Here is a 19,935-nt window from a genome sequence, read left to right on the forward strand (position 1 = left end):
ACATGAATCAAGACATTTAAGCTTTTATTTTGCGGTATCTGACACAAACAGAAGATACTTTTCCTCTATAAACATATCAACTACTCAAAAAAGAAAAAAACCCAATCAATTTACTCTGTTTTCAAAGAAGCTGGTTGTCAACTTTATTGATAGTATGAAAAACAAAGAAGTATTAAAATAAAAACAGCATTATTATATCAGCTCATTCAATTTAGTGAATTTGAAATCTAAACATTGACATGCCATAGTTGTTTTTAGCCAAACAGGATGGCATGATATCTACGTAGATAATATACAATGAACAAAAAAACACAGGTTTATGACATTGAGGTCAAGAGAATGGAATACAATACAAAAGATTCCTCTAAGCAGTGGTCATACAGAGTGAAAATGGTGTTGAGATTAGTTTAGAAACCATTACTCGGTTAGGTGGTTCTGATGACTGATAGGTAAGAGGTATTCAGCATCATAATCTTTTTGGAACATTCAAGCTACTCGTCATATTGCCTTGTAATATCTTGCTTACAAGTGTTTCTGCAGTAAAACAAAAAAGGTCACTTCTGTTATTGGTGGTGATCATAAAACCACTTAAGGGCAATTAGTTTTATTTGCATCACATTTGCAAACATAGGATTGGATCACGTTTAAACGTCAAGAAGTAACAGAAGGCTAACATGAGTCACATCACAAGGTTTGTTAATTATTATAAGCATATCTCACTTGCAGTCATCATGTTTGTCATGGGTTGAAGAGAGCCAAATTACCAGTCAACAAAAAGGAACTGAAATAAAAATGACTCTTCTTTTGGACAATGCAGAAAGGACTTACTGCATGGACAATATAATAAAACATATTAAAAATGTGCGTTTTAAATTGGGCCTACGCTCAGTACATGTTTACAACCAAATCAACCTCCCACTTCTATCAGGAACAGATGTATGCATATGTAATGAGCCCCCACTGTCAAATGGGAAATTGGTCCATCTGTGCTGAAACAGAACGGGTTATGAAAGCCACAGACTTTGTATTTTTTGTTTTAAAAAAAACTGCTTGGTGCGACACAGGTTCAACTTTAGCGAGAGTGACAGAAAATATCTGAAAAATTGTTTAAACATATGGTAAATGGAAATATATTGGTTACAGGAAAAGTAGTTACTATTGTCACCTTGGTGGCTTGAGGTTAAGAATGCTAAGTTAGGTTTGTAGGGTCATAACTGACTAATACCAATGTTGTCCGGTTAAAATGTTCTTTTACTTTTTCCAGTGTTATTTAAAAATCTAAATAGATTTGCATTTCTTCAGGGTGCTTCACAACATCCAAATGAAAGTTCATAAATAAACACTTCTATAAACCCATCAATGTATACAAATGTTTTAGTATAGGTATAGCTGGATTGTTATAAAGTTTTTTTTTATAAAAACATTTACAATCAGTTTATTCTTGATCTTTTTTATAAATCTTTTTAAAAACTCATACTATGTGAATGTCTCATTGTACTATACTCACTCCATTTACCCCAAAGCAGTTATTTTATTACTAAGAGGCAACATTACAAGTGGCAAGTGGCAGCCCTGCTTTCCATTTAATAATTTTTCTAGATTTAACCATTATTTGCCAGGATATTTTTCTAAATTCTAAAAACAACTTTTCCATTCATATAAAAAAGTATTAAGTAATATAAAGAGGGCTACTAGTTTTACTTCTTCCTAGAAATTAAATTGCCCTTTATATATATATATATATATATATATATATATATATATATATATAACAAAAGGCACATGGGTACAGCATGTGACATAACAGAATGGGCATGTGCCCTATGTCCCTTATCTAACTGATATAGAAAGTAGCATATAATGTAAATGTTTTCTTTTGTTCACCTGAGGCTTGTTTACCATAAATAGAACAAATGTACCATTCACACTGGATCCACTGGTGTAGGCCTGTTGTCAGTTATGCAGATTGTCCTCTAATCATTTTGTTTAACCCGCCAACACAGAAAGTAGAGTGCATTTAAGAATGTATGAGAATGGCTAGGGCAGTGATACGATTCAAAAAAAGCACTAATGGAGCTATTGTCATTGATTCAATAAGAAATGAAAACATGGCGAATATACAAACTGCTTTCCTAGGTATCAGTTTCTCTTCCTTTGGGTAGGAAGTGTCATTAGGCAACACCCACTACCCTCCTATTGTGAAAATTACATATTGTTGATATATAGGAAACATATACACCATCTGTTAATTTAAGGTTATATTTGTATGCTTGGAAAAAAAAGACAAAGTTCCAAAAGTACCAAAGTTCTGTAACTATAAAACAGAACATCTCTCGAAGCGTACACAAAACAACATAAGTTGGCTTTAGGTGCTACAGTACCTCCACAACTGGACTGAGGTTACCTCAAAACTTATTTTATGGAGCTTGTCTGCACTGGGCCAAGAGCTCGTGTGTTAGGACTCACCTGTCTTCCCTTCCCACAACGTCCCGTTTTCAAACTCTGCAAGCTGCTCCGGCGGCTGCAATCCCCACATGAAGCAGCTTCCTTGTTGACCACGTCGGGGAATGCGCAGTCACGTGATGCGGCGTCTACGCGCACACTTGAGTGACGCATATTTGTGGCCTCGTATGACCTTGCCTGACCCCTTGTGCCTCGTTCTCGGCTACTGCTGCCTGCGGGACTTTCACTATTGCATCACCCTTGGTTGGTGTTTAGTACTTCTGTTCTAGTTTGATCTCATTAGCCCCTTGTGACCCAGACTTTTTAGCCTGGCTCCTTGTTTTCCGATTCGGCTTATTCTGTGTTCTCCTGTTACTGACCTGGCTTGTTTGACCTGCTCCTAGTCTTCTAATTTTGCTTCCGTCCGTACCGTCCTGTTGCTGACCCGGCCTGTCTGACCTTGGTGGCTCTTGCCATTCCAGCCTGTTCTCCTGCATCAGACCTACTCTACTCCACGGGATCCATCGTACATTAGTGTTTGTATTGAATGAACAAAATAGTGTTGGTATTAAACATGCTTTCAACTGTTATATTAGTAACCATAAAATAAAATAATTTAGCCTCACTCTCTGAGCTTAGAGTTTATAAAGAGAAGAACATCTCTAAAATACATTAGAAAATCATAATAGACTCAAACACCACCCAGTCTTATATTTATATAGATTTTGCATAGATTGTGATTTTGCAAGTAAGTTGCATTAAAATAATGCTTGAATTTGGTAACAATTTGTCATTTTTATTTTTTTTCATTCTTTCTGTTTTCTAGAATATAAAAAATAAATATAGGACTGGGTGATGTTTTCATCAGTAGAATGAATGCAAAAGATTATCAACAATGCATACATACACAAATCATACAATAACACATTTATAGCTGTAAGGGAATCTAGCACACTTGGAATATTTTGAAATGTAAAAGATAACTGACTTACCTAAGGATACTGCCACCCACACCATTCTCTAAATAAAATGTGGCACTAAAAAATACTAAAATTGTACTTCAAGTTGCCTGTACAAGTTCCGCAATAAATCGATACTAGTTCCTAAAATGATAGGGGGCTAAAATATCATAGGAAAAAAAGCAGAGTTCCTACTGAGGTTTATGATGTATGATAAAATGAAATGAAAACAAAACCAAAAAACAACCAACTCAAAGGAAAAAACTATTTGAATGAATTCTGCTCTGCATGGAGCAGGCTAACTAGAATAGTGTTTTATTTTTAACCCACTTACCTTGTAAGCTGTAGAACTCACCAACACTGTTCTGTCTGGTGATGTGATGCCAGTAAGCACTCCGGGGAAGGGATATGGACTTGGACAATGTCATTGGTTCAGTCAAAGTAGTCTGAAGCTGTAATACAAGACAGTTATTTAACTTGACTTTATATTCATAAGATATACATTGTATGTAATAACAAACATTGACTAGATTTAAAATGCAGAAAATATGTATGTATGAACATTGGGATAGGTTCCCTCCAAAGTAAAAGCCTTTCATGGGCATTTGCTGCTATTTGTATGCAAAGGACAGGTGAAGTAGTTAGGGACACTTTTAAAAATGATAATAACTATATAGAACCTTTTTTTACAAGCACATTTTTCTTGTATTTTTCAGCCATTTTTGTTCTAAAGCAGCTTGGAGAAAAGCTTATGTATGTATGTATCTGGGACAAAGTTATAAATGTGGGGTCATCACCATAGAAAGTAATGCAGTTTTTCTGTCTCTTCATCCCCTTACTGTTCTTTAGTAGCATGGTCCAAAATATTAGAGATAACCACTATTGACCAATACCTTTAACCCCTTAACGACCAATGACGGGCCAGACATGTCACGCAAAAACGGTCAGTTATCGACCAATGATGTTCCTGGCACGTGCCTAGGGTGTCTAGTTTTCAAAAATATATGATTTTATAAGGTAAATTGAACTGAGCCGCTTCAAAGATGTCCCAAATAGGACATGGTGGCAGAAGGACCATATGTCAAAGTAAAAAAATGCACACTTCCCAAATGTGGCGTTTTACCTCCCAAACAACCCCACAAACCCATGCATGGTTGGTATCACTGCACTCAGGAGATGTTGCTGAACACATATTGCGGTGTAGTTTGACAGTAGCATATACCAAGAGCTATAAATTAATACCTGAAATACAATTTGTGTGAAAAAAATACCAGAAAAATTACCACCACAAACTTTGGCAAAGGCTGCATAGAGAGGGTTAAATACCAGCATTTGAAATAACTTTGGGTGTCTAGTTTTCAAAAATATATGGTTTGACGGGGTAAATTGAATTAGCCAGCTTAAAGGATGGCCTTTTTAGGATATTGGGGCAGTAGGACCAGATGTCAAAGTTCCAAGTTAAAAATGCACACTTCCCAAATGTGGCATTTTACCTCCAAGAAAAACAAACCCATGCATGGGGGGTATCACTGTACTTGGGAGATGTTGCTGAACACATATTGAGGTGTTTGGCTGTGACATATACCAGAAACTGTACATCCATACCTGAAGTTTAATTTAAAAACACAAAACAAATTACTACCCCAAAAATGTTTGACAAAGGGTGGTAGCATGATTAGTGCATGGAGAGGGTTAAAATACCAGCATTTTAAATACCTTGGGGTGTCTAGTTTATATATATGGTTTAATGGGGTAAATTGCATTAGCTGGCTTCAAAGATACCCAAAATAGCACATGGGGAAGAATTACCAGATTTGGAAAAAATGGTTTTGAAATAGCAAAACGCTACTTGTATTTATTGCCCAATAACTTTCAGAAAAAAGCAACAAAACACAAAAACATTGGGTATTTCTAAACTCAGGACAAATAGAAGAATCTATTTAGCAGGTTTTATCAAGTTTTTTAGATGAGTAAATTATTTTATAATTTTGTTATAGGAAATTAGATTATATGATCTGAGGAAAGCCCTTCTTGTCCTGAAAAAAATAATTTATAAATTGTGTGGGTTCACTAAATGGGAGGGGAGAAAATTACAACTAAACATGTTAAAACAGCCTTGGTCACAAAGGGTACAAAAAATAAAAAACAGCCTGGTCCTTAAGGGATTAAACTGTGGGGAGCTAATACATACTCTGAATTCAACATGGATTATTTTTTAAATATGTTAATTGTATACCACCCTCTCAAAATGCTTATCTAGCTATGTTTTTTGAAAAAAAAGTGTTACCTTGGATGGGGAGGGCGAGGGCCCCCCTTTCCCCAACCAGTGTTGGGCTCTATGGTTCCTTATATTATTCTATTACATCCTACCACAATGCACCCCTCTTTGAATAACATTTATTTATTTTACATCCCATCATTTGTAAGTACTCACATCTACTTACAAGTAATTCATTTGTATATACACAAGTTACTTTGCAGATGTTAGCATGTGAGGACATGTAACTTCTGAGTTAGCTCTTAAGCTGACTGGACATGTGACTTTTTAGTCACATGGCCAACAACACAGACTTCCTCAGCATTGATGTAATTAGCTGTTCTACATCACTCTCAGTTCTCTTCAGACCATAATTATGTTGTTAAAAGTGACTTACCCAAGTTCAGAAAAGAGCTTTGGGATGTGTCAGACTCTATTGAAAATGGTCATATGTGCCTCTTTTGAAAATACACATGCCATTTGCAGTTTTTGACAATGGCGCAAAGTATTAACATTGGCTCCACTCTCTTTTACCTGTTATAGTTCTAACATATCTTTCTTGAAAACAGTTACTTTTAGCATTATTATACTCTTGCTGCCTATGGTGAAAGCTAATGGTACTTGAACAGCACTTTGCCTACTGAAATACTTTTATCTAAATAAAACAACATAGAATTTGTACCTTGTATTATAAATTTATATTTTTACAGACACACTAAACCACACAGCTACATGTTTAAACTTCCCCATACATCATAAATCTGATAAGCACTATTATCTTCTATTTTCTTTTTAAAGTATCAAATTACAGTTTTCAAATAAACAGTAAATTAAGAACCATTACTTACTATTTAAATGCATTTAAATATGCCTAGATTTATTTTTAACTCAAAACATTAAGTTTATACATTGCTTAATTTTTTTGGCATAATTAATGATGTTCTTAAATAAATCAAGAATAAAATGTTTGACAGATTACAAATTAGAATTACCAATAATTGTTTTGAAGCCTAAAACATTTTCAAGGCTCCAGAGCACTGAACATAAGTGAGTTATAGAGTGTTTTGGGATTATGAAAAACATGGTTTACAAATAAAATTACTGTTAATCATGGTTTCATAATTCAGTCTAACATTTACACCAAGTTTTGGAATATAACAGAGTCTGCTATTTAATAAAAAAATTGTGAGTTTTCACATAATTAAGTTGTGTTTAATGATGTAATACTTGCAAATTCTGAAGTACAAAGATTACACTATTGACTAAAAGCAGAACTGTCATATCTGAGATAAAACCAAGTTTTATATTATATTTTATAAAATTGTATTTATTGATTACCAGCAGATTATTTAGTGCTTAATATATGCAATAAGCAATATGTTTCTGTTTTGGCATCTACCAGATACAATAATTAAGTAAATACAGGCAGCAATTTTGATACCATATACTGCTCGTATGGTACTCTGTTTCTTCACAATAACCTCAGGTTGGTTTGGCAAAAAGCCTAAAGTGTGTATGTGTGTGTGTGTGTATTGTGTGGCTGTTAACCCCAGGGAGATGATTAGCATGGCATTTGGGCACAGGTGCTATGAAGATCATACATATGGGTCCCTGTGTTGGAGCATTTGGAGAGCAGGGTGGGTTCAGTGGAAAATCCATGCCAGCTCTTCCAAGAGGTTAGAGGTCTGCAGGATCCAGTCCGGGATTACTATGGGGCCTGCATCAGGCCCAGGTGCTGGGCGTTAAAACCTCCTGGAGCCTGAGCTGAGAGAGACTGTTGAGGGAAGAGGAAGTTTCCCTGTGCTCCCAGGGCAAGTGAGGCATTACCTGCCTGGACCTTTTGTGTGCTGTCTGGGGGAGGTTTTCCAGAGCCTGGCTTAGCTGGGTCTGGCTGGGAGGTCAAGTTAGTTTGTGATTAGGCTGATCAGTCTGGGCCAGTTTAGTTAGAGAGGGCTCCAATTGGGAGCTAGGTTTTTCTTTTTATGATTTGGTGTTGGGGTTTGAGCAGTTAAAAATAAAGCACTGGTTTTGCTACAAGATACTGTTCGTGACTCCGACTGCCCTAGAGGACTGTGCTTTAGACCACTAACTGTGGCATTTATGGCCCTCCTGCTACAAGGTTTGTCACATGGTATATACACTCACTGGCCACTTTATTAGGTCCACCTGTTCACACGAATAGCTAATCAACCAACCACATGGTAGGAATTCAATGCATTTAGGCATGTAGATGTAGTCAAGACAACTTGCTGAAGTTCAAACTGAGCATCAGAATGGGGAAGAAAGGGGATTTAACTTTGAACGTTGCATGGTTGTTGTTGCCAGACCATTTATTTTAGAAACTGCTGATCTACTGGGATTTTCACTCACAACCATTTCTAGGGTTTACAGAGAATTGTCCTAAAAAAAGAAAATATCCAGTGGAGGAAAATGCCTTGTTGGTGTCAGAGGTCAGAGGAGAATGGGCAGACTGGTTCGAGATGACAGAAAGGAAACAGTAACTCAAATAACCACTTGTTAAAACCAAGGTATGCAGAATACCGTCTCTGAACGCACAACACTTCAAACCTTGAAACTGAGGCTACAATTCGCACAGGCACACCAAAATTGGACAAGGAAAGACTGAAAGAATGTTGCCTGGTTTGATGAGTCTCAATTCCAGCTGCGACATTCAGATTGCAGGGTCAGACTTTGGCGTAAACAACATGGAAGCATGGATCCATCCTGCCTTGTATCAACTGTTCAGGCTGGTGGTGGTGTAATGGTGTGAGGGATATTTTCTTGGTACACTTTGGGCACCTTAGCACGAATTGAGCATTTCTTAAAAGTGACAGCTTACCTGAGTATTGTTGCTGACCATGTCCATCCCCTAATGACCACAGTGTACCCATATACTGATAGCTATGTCCAGCAGGATACTGCACCATGTCACAAAGCTCATATCATCTCAAACTGGTTTCTTGAACATGACAATGAGTTCACTGTACTCCAATGGTCTCCACAGTCACCAGATCTCAATCCAATAGAGCACCTTTGGGATGTGGTGGAGCAGGAGATTTGCATCATGGACGTACAGCCGACAAATCTGCAGCAACTGCGTGATGCCATCATGTCCATATGGACCAAAATCTCTGAGGAATGTTTCCAGCAGCTTTTAGAAAGTATGCCATGAAGAATGAAGGCAGTTCTGAAGGCAAATGGAGGTCCAACCTGGTACTGGCAAGGTGTACCTAATAATGTGGCCAGTGAGTGTATATAGTGTAATAGTGTTTTTAATCTTTCGGGATTCTTTTCTTTCAGGAATTGTACCAGAGGATTGGAGGAAGGCAGATGTGGTCCCTATTTTCAAAAAGGGTTCAAACTCTATGCCCGGAAATTATAGACCTGTGAGCTTAACTTCTGTGGTTGGGAAAGTATTTGAAGGGCTGTTTAGGGATAATATTCAGGAATTCATTGGGAAGAACAATATTATTAGCAAAAATCTGCATGGTTTTATGAAACATAGGTCCTGTCAAACTAATTTAATTGCATTCTACGAAGAAGTAAGTAGAAGTGTGGATCAGGGTGTGGCAGTGGATGTAATCTACTTGGTTTTTGCCAAGGCGTTTGACACGGTTCCACACAACAGGTTAGTATTCAAACTGAAAGAAATTGGTCTGGATGCAAATTCTTGTTCTTGGGTAGAACATTGGCTTAGAGATAGAGAACAGAGAGTTGTTATAAATGGTAAATATTCAAGCTGGTCAAAAGTGGTTAGTGGTGTCCCTCAGGGTTCTGTTCTGGGACCAATTTTATTAAACATATTTATAAATGACCTGGCAATAGGCGTTGAAAGTCATGTTTCTGTGTTTGCAGATGACACTAAACTAGGTAAAGTAATACAGGGCGAGCGGGATATTACAGTGCTGCAGAGGGATCTAGATAGACTGGGGGAATGGGCACACAAATGGCAGATAAAATTCAATGTAGATAAATATAAATTTATGCACTTCGGGGTACAGAACCCACAAGCAACCAACACCCTAAATGGTAGTGAATTAGGGGTAACGACAAATGAGAAGGATTTGAGAATTGTTATAGACAACAAACTAGGCGACAATGTGCAATGTCAGTCTGCAGTTGCTAAGGCCAGTAAGGTATTGTCGTGTATAAAAAGGGGCATCAAGTCACGGGATAAAAATATAATTTTGCCTCTGTATAAATCAATGGTAAGGCCGCACCTTAAATATGCTGTGCAATTTTGGGCACCTATTCTAAAGAAGGTTATCATAGCACTAGAAAGGGTGCAGAGGTGGGCTACAAAATTAATAAAAGGAATGGAGCACTATAGTTATGAAGAAAGGTTAACAAATTTAAATCTGTTTAGTTTAGAAAAACGTCGCCTCAGAGGGGATATGATAGCATTATATAAATATATTCGGGGCCAATACAAACCATTGTGTGGAAATCTGTTTATAAACAGGACTATGCATAGGACACGTGGTCACGCGTTTAGACTGGAAGAAAGGAGATTTAGTCTAAAGCAGAGGAAAGGGTTTTTTACAGTAAGGACAATAAGGATGTGGATTCTCTGCCTGCAGAGACGTTTAAACAGCAACTGGATGGATACTTGGAAAAACATAATATTCAGGGATATAATCTTTAATTATGGGGAAACAGCTTATTGATCCAAGGAAAAATCTGACTGCCATTTTAGGGTCAAGAAGAAATTTTTTTCCCTGGTTAGTGCAAAATTGGAAAGAGCGAAACTGGGTTTTTTTTGCCTTCTTTTGGATCAACAGCAACAAATTATCAGATATAGGAAAGGCTGAACTTGATGGACGCATGTCTTTTTTCAGCCTATATAACTATGTAACTATAGCAAGTGCTTTCAGCTACATTATACGAAATTAAAGTGTGTTTAATTCATGACTATGGGCCAATTGGAATGGGCATAACAGTTAATTAACCGGTTCCCTTGAAAAAAAAATATCTGAGTTGTATTGGTAGATTGAATTTACCTCTCATGACAAATGAGACAAGCTATGAGTGATTGTGAAAAAGAATAATAGCCCATGATTCTGTGCTAATATTCTGCAGAATATCTGCAATCAAATTTTAGTGGATCACCTTTCTAATCCTGGTTATAACACAATCAATCATAAGCAGTTCTACATTCAACTGTAAAATGTTATTCAGGTACTATGCCTGTCAAAGCATAAGATGCCTGTACATTTCTAGATTAAAATATTTGACTGTTTTGCTAGTCAATCAACACTCAGTCTCACTTGCATAGTAGTGATTTACATTATTTTGTGTGTATATGGGAAGTACCTTAGTTTTAAATATTGATATATTATTGGGATGCTGCTGAACTGACTAGTAGTTATGCACAGCACAAAAGGGGATGAGATTGGGGTACAGGCTATAATTATTTTAAATAATGTCTGGGAAAAAACACTTACCGGAGATAAAACAGTATGTTGGCTTTTTATTGCTTAGCTGACAAAACTAACATAGTATCCCAATGTGTGACTCTTAACTTGGTTGCATTGTTTATCATAAAGCCCGTTATCTTTCCCAGTTCCAACAGATCTATCTTAAAGTCAATTACTTTCGGTATTATTAAATGTTTCCTGCCAGTGGTGAACGATAATGGTACTTGAACAGCACTTTGCCTACTAAAAGAACTTTTACCTAAAGAAAACAACACAGAATTGCTACTTTGTGTTATAAATGTATATTTTTACATCACACACACTATGCTACACAGCTACGCTTTAAAACCTCTCCATACATAATAAATCTGATAACCACTATTATCATGCTGTATTTTTTTTAATCATCAAATTACAGCTTTCAAAATAAACAGTTAATTAAGAACCATTACTTAACTATTTAAATGCATTTAAGTATGCCTAGATTTGTATTGCTACAATTTTTACACAGGAAAACCATTGAGTTTATATATTGGTACTATGATGATCATATTTTAATGGTATGCTTAAAAACACATGAGGCTAATCATTTGTACTGAGTCTCATGCACTATATGGGTTAGGGAAAGGTGCACGCTGCATGGAGTAGCCTAACAGGGGCACTCTGATGGTAGTGGTGAGCTTATGTGCATCTAAATTATTGTTTTAGTTAAATTTTTTTCCGTAATTTTACATAGTCATGTGCTAAACAGTATATGATAGTACAGTATTTTAGCTTACCATACAAAATATAATGGTGAACACAGCACTCACAGACAGGGCGGGACTGGGACTGAAAAGCAGCCCTGGAAAAATTTGGAGACCAGCCCCATATAGTTTATCTCACGGTCAAGCTCCTATACCCACACGCACCCCTTATACATACCCGCGTCACACTATTCGCCATTCTTTTTATCTCATTATTTGGATTAAAATGCCAGAAAGCAAAAGTGTTAAAAGGCCCTAATAAATTAAATACATTACACATAATGGGATCAAAACATTTGCTACTGCGACCATTTTTAGATGAAAAAGTTCCATTTTATTCAGTGGAACAAAACACTGATCACATTATTCTTCACGATATTCTGGTAAGAAACTTTTATTTCTTTATTAATTCATGTAGACAATTTTTTTCCATATTTAATAAAAGCTATGATTGAGACATGTTTGGTTTTTATTTCCTTTCATTTGACAACCTACCCCCGAGTTATGCACCTCTGCCCCCAGGCTTGCCACTCTGCCCCCCTGATATGCCTTCTAACCCCCTATATGCCACTCTGCCTCCAGAAATTCCTTATACCCAATATATGCCACTCTATCCCATGATATGCCTTCTAACCCCCTATATGCCACTCTGCCATATAGGGGGTTAAAAGGCATATCATGGGATAGAGTGGCATATAGCGGGTATAAGGCATTCTGGAGGCAGAGTGGTATAAAGGGGGTTAAAAGGCATATCATGGGGCACTCTGCCTCCAGAAAAGCCTTATGCCCCCCTATATGCCACTCTGCCTCCCTGATATGCTTTATACCCTCCTATATGCCACTCTGCCCCATAATATGCCTTTTAATACCCTATATGCCACTCTGCCTCCAGAAATGCCTTTTACTCCCTGTCACTCTGCCTCCAGAAATGCCTTATACCCCCCATATGCCACTCTGCCTCCCTGATATGCCTCAACCCTCCTATATGCCCCTCTGCCCCGTGATATGCCTTTTAACCCCCTTTTTGCCACTCTACCTCCAGATATGCCTTTTGACCCCCTATATGTCACTCTGCATCCAGAAATGCCTTATACCCCTATATGCCACTCTGTCCCATGATATGCCTTCTAACCCCCTATATGCCACTCTGCCATATAGAGGGTTAAAAGGCATATCATGGGACAGAGTGGCATATAGGGGGTATAAGGCATTTCTGGAGGCAGAGTGGCATAAAGGGGGTTAAAAGGCATATCATGGGGCACTCTGCCTCCAGAAAAGCCTTATACCCCCCCTATATGCCACTCTGCCTCCCTGATATGCCTCAACCCTCCTATATGCCCCTCTGCCCCGTGATATGCCTTTTAACCCCCTTTTTGCCACTCTACCTCCAGATATGCCTTTTGACCCCCTATATGTCACTCTGCATCCAGAAATGCCTTATACCCCTATATGCCACTCTGTCCCATGATATGCCTTCTAACCCCCTATATGCCACTCTGCCATATAGGGGGTTAAAAGGCATATCATGGGACAGAGTGGCATATAGGGGGGTATAAGGCATTTCTGGAGGCAGAGTGGCATGAAGGGGGTTAAAAGGCATATCATGGGGCACTCTGCCTCCAGAAAAGCCTTATGCCCCCTATATGCCACTCTGCCTCCCCGATATGCTTTATACCCTCCTATATACTCCTCTGCCCCATGATATGCCTTTTAACCCCCTTTATGCCACTCTGCCTCCAGATATGCCTTTTGACCCCCTATATGTCACTCTGCATCCAGAAATGCCTTATCCCCTATATGCAACTCTGGCATATAGGGGGTTAAAAGGCATATCATGGGACAGAGTGGCATATAGGGGGGTATAAGGCATTTCTGGAGGCAGAGTGGCATATAGGGGGACACACTTGCATACACACACATGCCGATTTTTTTTTTGTTTTTAACAAATACAAAAAAATATTATACAGTACAAAAAATACATTGGTTTACTGACCTTCTACTTCTCTTGACTTCCGTCCTCTGGTAGCTGCACACTGTTCTCCTCTATGCTGACAGGATGTCACTGACCTGACATCCGGTACTGCAGCAGTCTGAGTGCGAGGGGGCGGAGCTTTCACCCCTCATGCTGCTCCCATCACTATGCAGCCATCAGACTGCTGGGAATGTAATCTAAACGGCCGATGCGTGCTGATGCCGCCGGCCGGAGCTACTTTAACACTTTTTTTTTATTTATATGGTAAGCTGGATCGGCTTGCCATATAAAGTAAAAAAAAAGGTATTAAAGCAGAGCCGGCCGGCGGCATCAGCACGCATTGGCCGTGTAGATTACATTCCCAGCAGTCTGATGGCCGCATAGTGATGGGAGCAGCGTGAGGGGTGAAAGGTCAGTGCGAGGGGGCGGAGCTTTCACCCCTCACGCTGCTCCCATCACTAGATGGCCATCGCACACGGCTGCTGGGTGCTGATGCCGGCCGGCCGCATCAGCACCCAGCGGCCGCTTTGATTAGATTTCGGGCAGCCTGGGGGGCAATTGCCCCCCTGCCCAGCCCGCCCCTGGCGCCGAGGGAGGCCTTCAATGCCATTTGCAGCCGCTCAGCGGCTGTCTTCAGGGTTAGTCTGCCGGCCGCCCAGCCCACGGACCTGCCGGCCCACCGGGAAATTTCCCGGTATCCCGGTGGGCCAGTCCGGCCCTGCTCACAGATATATGACAAAGTGGAAAAATAATATTATACAGAGTTTACAAGCCACTAATGACATGTAAACTTAGATACAGCTTAATGTGTTAACAGCATATGACCCAAGTGGCTGGTCCATGGTGGTCCCCCATGGATAATGAGCCTCTTCGGTGTGCCACTCCTCAATGAGCCAGTTACAAGGGATCTCCCTGATTTCCTCAACCTGTCCAGCTTCCATACACTGCTTTAAAATGTGTTTCCCCTTTCAGTCATGTCTGAAAGTCATGTAGTCATATACACTCACTATGCAACAAAGATGGTGGTGATGGAGGGAAGGGGATTGTGAGGTCCTGCGTCAGGCATAGGGCAGCATCCAAGATCATATTATGCAAACGTAAACGCACCCTGGCAAGTTTGGATGACGGTATCTCCAAAATACAGGAGAAACTACAGCCACTAGAGGGGACTGAGGATTTTGATGATTTATCACGGAAAACTAAAACTAGTCTTATGAAGATAGAAATGGATATTAAAGCTATAAAACAAAAGAAATATATCCAAGATAAAAGGGACTATGATATGAAAGAGGTTAGATATTTTAAGAAACCTAATGCATATGGAGGTGGGAAACAGGAACAGTATAATCTAGAGGTAAATGGAGGTAGATTCCAGCGTCCAGTGGGACACACATCTAGAACCTCCAATGGCAATAGAAATCACAACTACTCCAGTTTCAGGGATGGTGATAATTATAATAGAAAAAACCACACGAACTGGCAGGAGAGGACTGTAAAAGCTAACTCCCAACAAGGGAGATTTAAAGACTCCTCCTCCTTTGGAGGAAGGAGTTTTAATGCTGTTCCACAGCATAATAATTTCAATAGTTCCCCGTCTGGAAGAAGGAATTTGAGGGTTAACAATCCTAATCATATCCCCCTTAAGAATAGATTTGAAGCGTTGGCAAATTACAATGAAGAAGCACAATCTACTTTTTTAGGCTCACGAATATGGAACACCGCCCCCCACCAACACAAAAGGGGCAGGAATTCCGACGAAGGGGATGTAGAGGAGGGCATAGGGTCCAGAATAGGAGGTGAAAAGAGAGGGAGGCCGTTGAACAGGTAGGGATTTTTAATTTATCTCAGTACATTTTGAAACAAGATGAAATTTAATTATTAAATAAGGGATTAAAGTTTGCCCCACATGTAATCTCAATGCATTTAACACTTATATTGACATACACAGATTCTCTGGGAAATTGGCTTTAAAAAAATATTTCTTGAAGCACCCACCACAGAAAGAAAATTCCAGTAATAAAAATAATTACTGTATTTGCTCGATTATAAGACGACCCCAAAATCTGAATATTAATTTAGGAAAAAAAGAAAAAGCCTGAATATAAGATGACCCTATAGGAAAAAAGTTTTACCAGTAAATGTTAATTCATGTAAACTATTACATTTTTTAATGAAAGCTATGATTGAGAAAAATATTTTTTTGTTTTTATTTCCTTGTATTTTCCAACCTGCCCCCCAGTTACGCACATCTGCCCCCAGGCTTGCCACTCCAATATGGCACTGTGGCCCATGATATGCCTTTTAACCCTCCATGTGCCACTGTGCCCCATGATATGCCTTTTAACCCCCTATGTGCCACTCTGCCTCCAGAAATGCCTTATACCCCTATATGCCACTCTGGCATTAAGGGGGTTTAAAGGCATATTATGGGACAGAGTGGCATATAGGGAGGTATAAGGCATTTCAGGAGGCAGAGTGGCGTTCATGGGGGTTAAAAGGCATTTCATAGAGCACTCTGCCTCCAGAAATGCCCTATGCCCCCATTTAACACTCCCCCCCACACACACACACACTTACCGGTGCTTCCAATTTCCTGCTGTATACCGGGGCAGCAGTCTTCCTTCTGTCTCCACCCCATTTAACACTCCCCCACCCCACACACACTTACCGGTGCTTCCAATTTCCTGCTGTATACCGGGGCAGCAGTCTTCCTTACGCTGCAGCCGGATGGAGGTGTGGCTAGCAGTGGGGGTTGTCTGCGTCCATTGCGCAGACCTTCCCCGACTGTCAGAGATCAGAGTTCCCCGCACCGGTGCCGGTGCCGGTGCGGGGAAGTTGTCTACGCGGATCGCGTGGACGTCAACCCGCTGCCCCGGTATACAGCAGGAAATTGGAAGCACCGGTAAGTGTGGGGGGGGGAGTGTTAAATGGGAGGGAGACAGAAGGATCCAGGTCCCCTGCAGCGGTGCGGGGCATCTGGATCTTAGTCTCATAGTCAGACCTCTATTTGAGGTCTGATTATAAGACGACCCCGATTAGAAGACGAGGGGTATTTTTCAGAGCATTTACTCTGAAAAAAACCTCGTCATATAATCGAGCAAATACGGTATGTTTACACTTCACTACGTAATAGATCCAAATTTTACCCACAATTTTGTAAATCTGCACCTATATTAAATTTTGAGCAAAGGGTCACTGAAGATCTGGAAAAGTTAGGTAAAAAGAGTAAATATGTGGGCAGTGACAACTTAACCCCTAGTGAAAAGAAGGCTTTAAATAGCCTAAAAGAGAATAAAACCATAACCATTAAACCGGCTGACAAAGGGGGGAGGATTGTTATCCTCCCCACACAACAATATTCTCTAGAATGTCTTCGCCAACTTACAGATCAAGAAGTATATAAAACTTTAAAAAATGACCCAATTACTTACATCCCTTTTAGACAAGGCCAGGGTACAGGAAATAATTACACACAATGAATATCAATATTTAAACAATTGATATCCTTGCACACCTACATTTTACGTATTGCCTAAAATTCATAAGGATCTAACGCACCCCCCGGGGCGTCCAATAGTCTCTGGCATTGGCTCTATATCAGCCAATCTGTCACAATATGTGGACGTTTGCCTACAACCCCTGGTTAAAAAAACCGCTGCCTATTTAAAAGACACTCCTGACATATTAAGGTTATTGAAAAAGATACATTGGAAGGATTCTTATATTTTTGTCACGTGACATCCTTGTCATACGTGTCATCCTTGTCATGCTTGTCATCCTTGTATACAAACATATCCCACGAAAGGGGCACTACAGCAGTCAAGTACTTCCTTGAAAAGGATACAACATTTCCAGAGGCACAGAAACAGTTTATTCTTAATGCCATTACATGGATTTTACAGAATAATTATTTTAAATATGAGGACACCTTTTATTTGCAATGCCGGGGCACGGCTATGGGCACCCGCTTTGCTCCCAGCTATGCAAATCTCTTCATGTCCCATTGGGAGGACACGCATGTTTTTTCTTCGCACGGCTGGGAGCAGAGCTTGGTGTCCTATAAAAGTTTTATAGACGATATGTTTTTTATATGGGATGGCCTTGAAACTGACTTGATTGAATTTTTAGCTTATTTGAATAGGAATACATGGGGCATAAATTTAACTACGCAATACAGTCCCTTGGAAATAGACTTTTTGGATCTTCATATTTATATAGAAGATGCCACTTTAAAAACAATGACACACTTTAAAAAGGTAGACGTGAACAGTTGTGTACTTTTCAGTAGTGGACACTATACCCCCTGGCTATCAGGAATTCCAAAAAGTCAACTCACCAGAATTAAAAGAAATTGCAGTGATGAAGTAATGTATAAACAACAGTCCAAAAGGATTATGCAAGATCTTTCTAAAAAAGGTTACCCCCATGAAATAATTGAAAAAGCCGCCAGGGAGGTAGACCCAATAGAACAAGCGGCTTTACTGGATACCACAATCAAACCAGATATTGGTTTAGGGTCAGAGACTGCACTGATTCTAGATTTTATTAAAAGTCATCGCCATGTCAAAAAAATTGTTTCCAAACATTGGCATTTATTGTTTGAAGACAAAGAGTTATCTAAAATTTTGTCACATGATCCACGGATAGTATTTAGGGGAGCTAAAAACATCAATAGCAGTCTATGTAGTGTAGGCACCAACATTAAAACACCAAAACACTTCTTAAATTGGGAAAAAGGTTTCTATAGGTGTGGTACATGCTTAGCATGCACTAGCACCAGCTTACAATATAACAAACCAGAATTGCTGGTCAAATCCTTTAGAACCAATAATGAATTCCCTATAAAAACAATTATCACCTGCCATACGAGAAATGTTATTTATATATTGAGTTGTAAGTGTGGACTACAGTATGTAGGCCGCACCATTAGACCATTACATGTCCGAATTGGTGAACACGTGCGAAATATTAGAAAGGGATGTGGTAAACACAGTGTGTCTGCTCACTTTGGCAGCTACCATCAATGTAATCCTAGAGACCTGAGTTTCATGGGAATCTATGCCGTCACTAGAAACTGGAGGGGGGTGATTTTATCAGAAGGATAGGTCAGGAGGAGATGCAGTGGGTCTACCAACTAAAAACATTACATCCATTTGGACTCAACCAAGACTTTGACTTTTTTTATGATCTTTTGAGTCTGATACTGCCTTCTCCATTCTTTCCTTTTTCTGCAGGAATTCTATCCCAGAATATTTACAGATTCTTTGATATATTCAATTGCACAGTATTTTTGAGTTAGTCACCAATGCTGTATTAGTTAGATGTGTTTGTTCGTGACTCAGTACTTTATTGTGATAAAACGAGTATTAAAGTTTTATGCTGCTATGTGTATGCAGGTTATGTGTATAAACAGACTTTGAAGCAGTTTGCACTTTAAATTAACCATTGCAACACCAGTACTCTGCTATAATTATTAACCTTTTGCACGCTATGCAGCACTTTATGAACATATATAATTATTTGCGTCAAAAGACCTGTATGATATATTTGTGGCTATTTCATATGTGATGACCTCATTTAGAACACTGGTATTTTTTAAGTGTTTTATCTATTAACTATATTTTTATGGTAATTGAGTGATTTTGTAAAGAAGGGGTTAATGGACTCAATTAATCAAGTGATCGGTAGAGAAGATGTTAATGGCTCTATAAATGGGAAGACTGGAGGTGGAGAGACTATGCACCTGAGGAAGCCGATTGGTGAAACGCGTTGTGCTGAATACGCCCATTGAGGAAGTGGACACAGAGGAATCCTGTGAGAACCAAGCTGTTATTGCTACAACACAGCATTATTCCGGTCCTCTCCACGGGAGTGTTAAAGTATTCTTATATGTAAGATACTACTTTTTTATTCATATTAAAGCTACTACTTTATTTTAACTCTTTCTCCTCCGGTCTTTTCTGGTACACCGGTACAAAGAAGAAACTCCATTCCCCAGAAGGGGCTCTATGGGCTTCCCAACAGAGGAACCTATTGAAGAATCCACTTTAATGAATTTAAGTATTATTTAATTTAATTTCCGCACATATTGTGGTGTCGTTTGTAAATTTTGCGCAGCACTTTATTTCTTTGTTTTGTGTAT

At 39.1% G+C, this 19,935-nt stretch overlaps 1 protein-coding gene across 1 annotated transcript in view; it reads right to left on the reverse strand.

Annotated features, from left to right (window-relative positions):
* Window positions 1–19,935, reverse strand: part of LOC149289629 (docking protein 6-like) — a 162,068-nt gene that overhangs the window by 5,900 nt on the left and 136,233 nt on the right. Inside the window, exon 7 of the mRNA XM_089490430.1 lies at window positions 3,736–3,853. Coding sequence (XP_089346556.1) covers window positions 3,736–3,853 — 118 coding nt within the window. The remainder of the gene's footprint in view (window positions 1–3,735; window positions 3,854–19,935) is intronic.

Source organism: Sceloporus occidentalis, unplaced genomic scaffold (genome assembly GCF_023333645.1).
Source record: "Sceloporus occidentalis isolate IW3139 unplaced genomic scaffold, rSceOcc1.0.p SCAF_44, whole genome shotgun sequence".
In the NCBI taxonomy this organism is placed as follows: Eukaryota; Metazoa; Chordata; class Lepidosauria; order Squamata; family Phrynosomatidae; genus Sceloporus; species Sceloporus occidentalis.